Genomic DNA, 7,343 nt, shown 5'->3' on the forward strand with positions numbered 1-7,343 from the left:
CATGTTGTGTGTTCAATTTGTCAAGGAAGACATCAGACACTTCTTCATGTTGACATTAAAAGAAAGGAAGATTTAAAACCTAAGGTTATTACAAGTGCATGTTCCGGTTGTCTAACCAGTGATATGAGGGCTGGTGACGGAGAATGTACTATGCCCATTATTCCAGTGAAAGTGAAAATGAAGAATGGTTTCACGGATATAGATACATATGCATTCTTAGATCCGGGTTCAAGTGTCTCTTTTTATACCGAAGCCATAATGAATAAGCGTGGTGCCAGTGGTAAAAAGATGAAAATTACTCTGGATATAATGGGTGAACCGAACACAAAGACCACTTATGCTATAGGTGGAATTGAGATTTGCAATCTGAACTGTGAAAATGTTGTCAGTTTGCCCATGGTGTACACAAAAGATAAGATGCCTATTACCATACGTCATATTCCTTCAAAGAAAGCTATTTCTAGTTGGGCGCATCTTCATGAAATTGAGCTGCCACAGATAGATGGAGAGGTAGGTTTACTGACAGGTAATAATGTGTCAGATGCCTACTCGCCAATCGAAATAATAACTGGACCCCAGAACAGTCCACATGCTATTAAGACACGACTTGGTTGGGTGTTGTGGAATGTTATTCGTGGTTCCAACTGCAAGGTGAATGAAGAGCAATATCCTTGCTATAGAGGAAATGGAGCAGTTGTAGCGATTGGATGTAATGGTACGACAATCAATAAACTTTTGATTTTCCAGAAAAAAAGGAAAGATGATAAAAAGGAATATTGCCAAAAAGATAAGAAGTTTGTTCAAAAAGTGAACAAATCTATAAAATTGATTGATGGGCATTATGAAATAGATCTTCCCTTTAGAGATGAAAATGTAAAGCTACCTAACAATCATGATCACGCCAAAGAGCGTATGATGGGTTTGAAAACGAAAATGGAAAGAAATTCAAAGTTTCATGCAGATTATAAAGTCTTCATGGACAATATTCTGGATAAAGGCTATGCTGAACGAGTTCCAGATGATGAGTTATTTAAAGATGATGGACGGGTGTGGTATATACCTCATCACGGAATATACCACCCACGTAAACCTGAAAAGATACGAGTAGTGTTTGACTGTAGTGCCAACTACAAAGGTGTTTCACTGAATAGTCTGTTGTTGCCAGGACCAGATTTGATTAACAATTTGATAGATGTTGTGTTGAGATTCAGACAAGAGTCAGTTGCTATGATGGGCGACATAGAAGCAATGTTTTATCAAGTAAAAGTTCCCAAAAAGGACTCTGGCTGTCTTCGTTTCTACTGGTGGCCGAATGGTGATTACACACAAGAACCAGTTGCATACAGAATGTTAGTTCATCTGTTTGGCGCTGTATCGTCACCTAGTTGCTCAAACGCCGCACTACTTCAGACTGCTGTTAATAATGAAAACAAGTTTGACAAAGAGATCATAGACGTTGTTAGAAAGAACTTTTATGTGGATGATTGTTTAACCTCTTCAGCCAATGAAGAAAATGTGATTGACATCAGAATGAGTAATACGGCTTGACGATAAAGGTCTTCAGCCACTTTTTTATGAAGTAGAGAGTATATTGAATGGACGACCAGTTACTGATATTTCGTGTAACCCGAATGACTTGTCTCCTTTAACACCGAATCATTTGCTGCTGCTTCGTTCTGGTGGAAGGTTCCCTCCGGGATTATTTCATGCAAAAGACAACTTTGTGAAAAGATGATGGAGACAAATTCAGTATCTCGCAGATTTATTCTGGACACGATGGTCTAGAGAATATCTTTTATCACTACAAGAGAGACAAAAATGGCATCATTCTCACAAAAAAATGCATTCTAATTCAAATTAGCTCCACTATTACATCTGAATCTAACAGCAGCACGTTGGAGGTCATTTTCAGTTGACCTTTCATTCGACAAATCAAAACCTTACTTGCAAAATCATGCCAGTGATTTGAAAAGAATTTTAAAACATTCGGGATTATGCCGAGGATATACGAAATGATTCGGGTGAATTACGAAGTATGCTGGAAACTAATTGCAATATAAAATTTTATATAAAATTCGTTTCAAGACGAAAACCATTCCCAGTCTGGAGCTCCACGCGGTAAGACGTGTTTGTTTCGCTTGTGCACACTGCACGTGCTTTCGTGTGCTCGACTTGAGGATCCTTCATTTCGTTGTTTTTGTCAGCGAAAAGAAGTTTTCTACTGGGATGTATGCGGTCATTGGAACTGATTGAATGCTGGAACGCTTCTCGTTTCGACAACCTGCACCACCAGGTTGGATTCTTTTTCTGACTGTCGACTTGTTTTTTTCGTGACTGATATGACGGCCATTCTGCAGAACGCCACGGTTGTTCGCGTTTAGTCTCTACATGTCCGAGCCTATCCTAGCAGCACTGGAAGATTGACCACCCCACTCTAAGAAGAAATAGAAAGCGGGGTTGGCCCCTACTACTCTTTTTCTAGACTTTGCCTTGCTTTATAGTGATACCATCTCGTATCCTCCGGAGTCGGGCCCGTCCGCACCACTATACCAACCCAAGACGACTGGACTATACCCTAGTCTGATACTCTCTCTCGTTCAGACGGATCCGGCTTCTCAAGATCTGTATTTCAGCACAGCACTACACCTTCAACGTCTATCGACTGTCAATCTAGGGGTTTCTTGACGGGATGCAACCCATCTCGTCCCTATAAGCTGTGCACCCAAACGACCTTAACGAGCCACTCACGTGGACATATCGATCGGACTTCAAACTTTTAGATCTGCGTTCAAAATTTTGTCGAAATTACTTCTTTTTTAAAATATTATTAAATAGTCCGATCCTCTCTTCTTTCTCTTATTTAATTTTGGACTGTCCTTCTAAAATCCTCCAAATTATATAAATATTCGGCCGAGCAGTCAATTCTTTTTATTTTTGGCTTGTAACTTTAAAAAAAAAAAAATCTTTATTCTATTAACTTTTTTTTATTAATTGCTATTTTCAAAATTCTGCCCATTTTCAACTCTACCCCCCCCCCCCCCCCCCCCCATCCATCCCGAGTCAGGCCACCGATCTTATCGGAGGTCGGACTCGGGATGGGCGTGTTCGAAACCCTAGTGGTATATGGGCACGTTAAACTAGTTATCATCAAGACGAAAAAAAACCTGTGATGGTATAGCCATAAAATCTGTTTATATACTAGTATACAATCCAAAGTTTATTACTGCACTTTTCCCCATGTTTTTTCAATGTTGAAATAGACCAACAATTTCGCCTATTGCATAAATAGTCTCGCCCGATATTTTTAGAATTTGTATGCTCCCGAATAACGCTATAAAAGGCGAAGTGTAATTGGTCAATATTTAAATTGTTATTTATAGATGAAGTGTCACCTGGACATGGGAATCCACGCAATGCTGTTAGATCTACTGGAAGACCCAGTAGAGCTAATTTTAATCAGACTGACAAAAATGTATGTGTAGGTGATATTGTGGTACTGTGTTATAGTTCACCAAGAAATGCATGGTGTCTAGGTCGTGTTGTTGAGGTTGTACCAGCCGGAAAGGGTTTTGTGCGGATTGTGAAAGTTCGAACTGAAACCTCTACGTTGATGCGTCCTATTGACAAATTGTGCGTGATTCTGGAAGCTGATATTGATGAAATTAAAACAGTGTATTAACAGTGATATTACTTTAAATGTGATATATTGAACTTTACTAGATGATGTCGTGTATTGAACTTTACTGGATCTTGTGGTGTATTGAACGTTACTAGATAAGCAATGGGTTATATTATGTTTATTGCCTTATATTTAAAGTTATTATGATGGTTTAATTACAATTCTTATGTAAGCTCATAAGAATTGGAGGGCCGGAATGTTACAGTTAGACACGTAGTTTAGTAGCTTCTTTTGGTGGTTATGAATATGCATAATGTGTGACGTCACATCCGTCACCTCGTGCATTATTAGATTACGAAAAATGGCTTGGACACGAGGACAGGTCGAGAAATTTGAAGCTATGGGGGACATACAAAACGGTATGCATATCATTAGATAATAACTCATCGATTCAGTGAGTATTAATTAATATTGATGCAATGTAAACAAAGTAGCACAATTTTATAAGTTAAAGTATTTGTTTAAAAAACATGTGCTTGCATTGTACTATTTATAGGGCAAACGAGCATGACTGAGAAGACATGTGCGATGTCGACAGTTTGTAATGTTAAGATTTCAATCTAATTAAAATTAGCTCCACTATTACATGTGGATCTAACAGCAGCCAGTTGAAGCTCATGTCCACCAATCAAAACCTTACTTGCAGAATCATGCCAGTGATTTAAAAATAATTTGAAAACATTCCGATTTATCCTAAGGGTATACGACATGTTTCGTGTGAATTACGAGTGCCTTAAAACATGTTTTATTTTATAAAATAAATAATTTGTAATGTAAAACTGAAGACTGATTTAGGTTTTTTTTTATAAATAAATAAATACTTTTGAATGTAAAATTGAAGACTGTTAACCCATCCCGTACGTATTGGTATGGTTCGCTGTACTGCGGCCACTAAAATAGACTCGCCCGATATTTTTAGAATGTGTATGCTCCCAAATAACGTTATAAAAGGTGAAGTGTGATTGGTCAATATTAAAATTATTATTTATAGACGAAATGTTACCTGGAGATTGTAGACTACGCAGTGTTGTTAGCAGTCTGATTAAAATTAGTTCTACTGGTCTAAATAAGGCATTCGTAATTCACATGAAACATATCGTATACCCTCAGGATAATTCAGAATATTTTCAAATTATTTTCAAATCACTGGCATGATAGATCCACATGTAATAGTGGAGCTAATTTTAATTAGATTGGTTAAGATTTGTACAAGAAATAAGACTAAATATGTTTATATTTTATTACGAAAACATTTTAGAATAATTAGATACAAATCTTGATATTAAAAACTTTATTGACAAAGTTTGTTAAAAAGAAAACAAAAGACTATAGTTTGAGTCTCATACAATAGTTTATTTTGACTCTTTATACAATATACGTTTCTTTATATATAGAATACTGACTTAACAAATGTATTTTTTATTTGTTACAGTCAATCTAATTCAAAATAAAGAATTGTTTCAAGATGAAGATGAATTGATGTTGTGTCCCAGTACAGCAGGTAGTTTTCTAATTTATATTCTGATTTAAATAGACTGTATGTTCTGAGTTTAGAATCATTGTTTTGAATAGTATCTGACCAGAATATTATATATTTTAACTCGAGCTCTTGTTTCAACTTACGTGTATCTCTGTGAGGGTATAAAGAGCCTTGGTTGTCCCATATTTGACTAAAGCCAAAATTGATCCACCTAATTTTTATATAAAATGACCAGTTTAAATTAGATGAGTTATTATAATAGTATGATTCCAAGTATGCCTTATGCACTATTGACGAACAATCATGTGTTCCCAATCTAAACCTGTATTTTGCTGCAACGGGTAAGCATGTAATAAGAAGTGGGTGCTGGCTAAGTTCACCGTGTATAGCATCATGGGCGGGGTTTTTTTAACACCAAGTAGCTATTTATAGAATTTTATTTGTACACTTTCGAATGGAGTATTAGCACATATATGTTTGAAACCCCAACGGTCTACTCCTTTGAGATAATAGGGGCTCCAAACCTCACAGCAATACATTAAAATGGGACAAATTAAGCACTGAAATAACTTTAAGGCTGTCGATATATTGTTTCTAACATCAATTTGTTTGAGTTTAAAAATGGCTTTGGTAGCCTGATCACAAAGTCTGTCACATGCGCTCACACTTCCAAGCGAACTAGCAATGAGAGTAGACGTTGTTTCGTGTGCTCTCAACCTAACCCCCCCCCCCCCCACCTGGGGGGATTGATGGCTAGTTATGGCTTGCTGGTGGAATACCGCGTCACGTACACCGGGTCACGGGCAACTGTGACCTTGGTGTACGGGGACGCGGTTTCAAACAAGAGGAAGAGGACAAGGAAGAAGAAACGTGCGCCAGGGACAGCTCAGGTGGGGACAAAGCTGGTGGCTCAACCGCCAGCGGCGGTCCCGTCTGCGTCGCTGCCCCCACCACGACCAATCCAGACGGAGCGGAAGGAGACGACTCGTCAACCGACCGCACCGACCGTTCAGAAGCGGAAAGAGGAGCACCCCAGTGCACCACGGCCCGCATCACCTGTTCTCGCCCGTCGCTCATCAGCGTCGAGACCCCCATCCACGGGGGACTCCGCGATGGCGACATTGGATGTTGGAGTTACCAAGCGGAAGGCCGTGACCCCCCCCCCCCCCCCCCCGGGGGACCAATCAGCCAAGACGCGGCCTTCTGCTTCCGCCAGGGACCAATGGCAGCTCTCGAAATCGAAGATCAAGAGCCAGTACGCCAAGTACGTGGTCGGCGACGTCTCGGATCCCGACAAACTGCCAGGCGGGTTCCAAGAGGAAGAATTTAGGACATTCCAGGATGGCAACCAGATCGCCATCCATCCCGGGGATCTACGGGGAATCGGGCAGGTCCTGGTCATTACTTCGCGCCGGGATGGCTTGTACGGGCAAAGGATCCTCTACAAAGAGATGGACAACCACACCGTCCACAGGATCATCAAGATCATCGCCGGCACCCAGTACATCCCACTGACCCAGCGCCTCTGGGGGCACGACTTCAGGAAGTTGGTGCCCCACGTTAACAACAGCTACACCATCTCTTCCCCGTAGACGCCAACCTTAACTAGGACAGGTAACCTCCTTTTGGGGCTTAGTTGGACTTTAAAAAACTTTCGATCGAGTTTCAAAATTCTTATGTTTATTTTTTTATAAATAGTCCAACGCACTTTACTTTGGCGCCCGTTCAATTGCTCAAATCACCTTAAAACCGTTTCGGCCGAGCAGTCAAACTTATTTTTGGGTTTAAAATCTTAGTCCGGACATGATGTTAGGTGCAGTTACTCTCCGTAGACTTAGGTAAATTACAGGCTTCACCGAGGAATCGAAATTCAGCCAATCAGAACACGGCTCCCACTCGGTGTTACTTCAAGTTTGCGAAGTGTCTGCTATTCGGTCCGCGCTAGCGCTGACTCTACTAAATGGCTTTTTTCCAAATTCCGCCCACCTCAAACGTACAACCCCCCCTCCCCCTGCTCCGGAATTAGTCACTGGCGAAGTCAGAGGCTAAATCCGTAGTGGGCGTGCCTGAACCTTTGTGGATAGGGGCACGAGAAAATAGTTCCAGTTCCAGTACATGCGCTCTTAAAATTACCGGAAGCAGTAAACAATATACCTAAGTAACAATAAGACTGAACAATGTTAA

General features: G+C 40.2%; 1 protein-coding gene across 1 annotated transcript; it reads left to right on the forward strand.

The window, feature by feature from the left end:
- The first annotated feature begins 258 nt into the window (after positions 1-258).
- On the forward strand, positions 259-1,548 carry LOC121380763. The gene has a single exon (XM_041509727.1). It carries the CDS (start codon positions 259-261, stop codon positions 1,546-1,548), a length of 1,290 nt encoding a protein of 429 aa, XP_041365661.1.
- The last annotated feature ends 5,795 nt before the right edge of the window (positions 1,549-7,343 follow it).

This window comes from Gigantopelta aegis, chromosome 9, assembly GCF_016097555.1.
Source record: "Gigantopelta aegis isolate Gae_Host chromosome 9, Gae_host_genome, whole genome shotgun sequence".
Classification (NCBI taxonomy): domain Eukaryota; kingdom Metazoa; phylum Mollusca; class Gastropoda; order Neomphalida; family Peltospiridae; genus Gigantopelta; species Gigantopelta aegis.

What these genes read in the sequence shown, in the direction of transcription:
- LOC121380763 (XM_041509727.1), top strand. Translation starts at nt 259, where the DNA reads ATGAATAAGCGTGGTGCCAGTGGTAAAAAGATGAAAATTACTCTGGAT.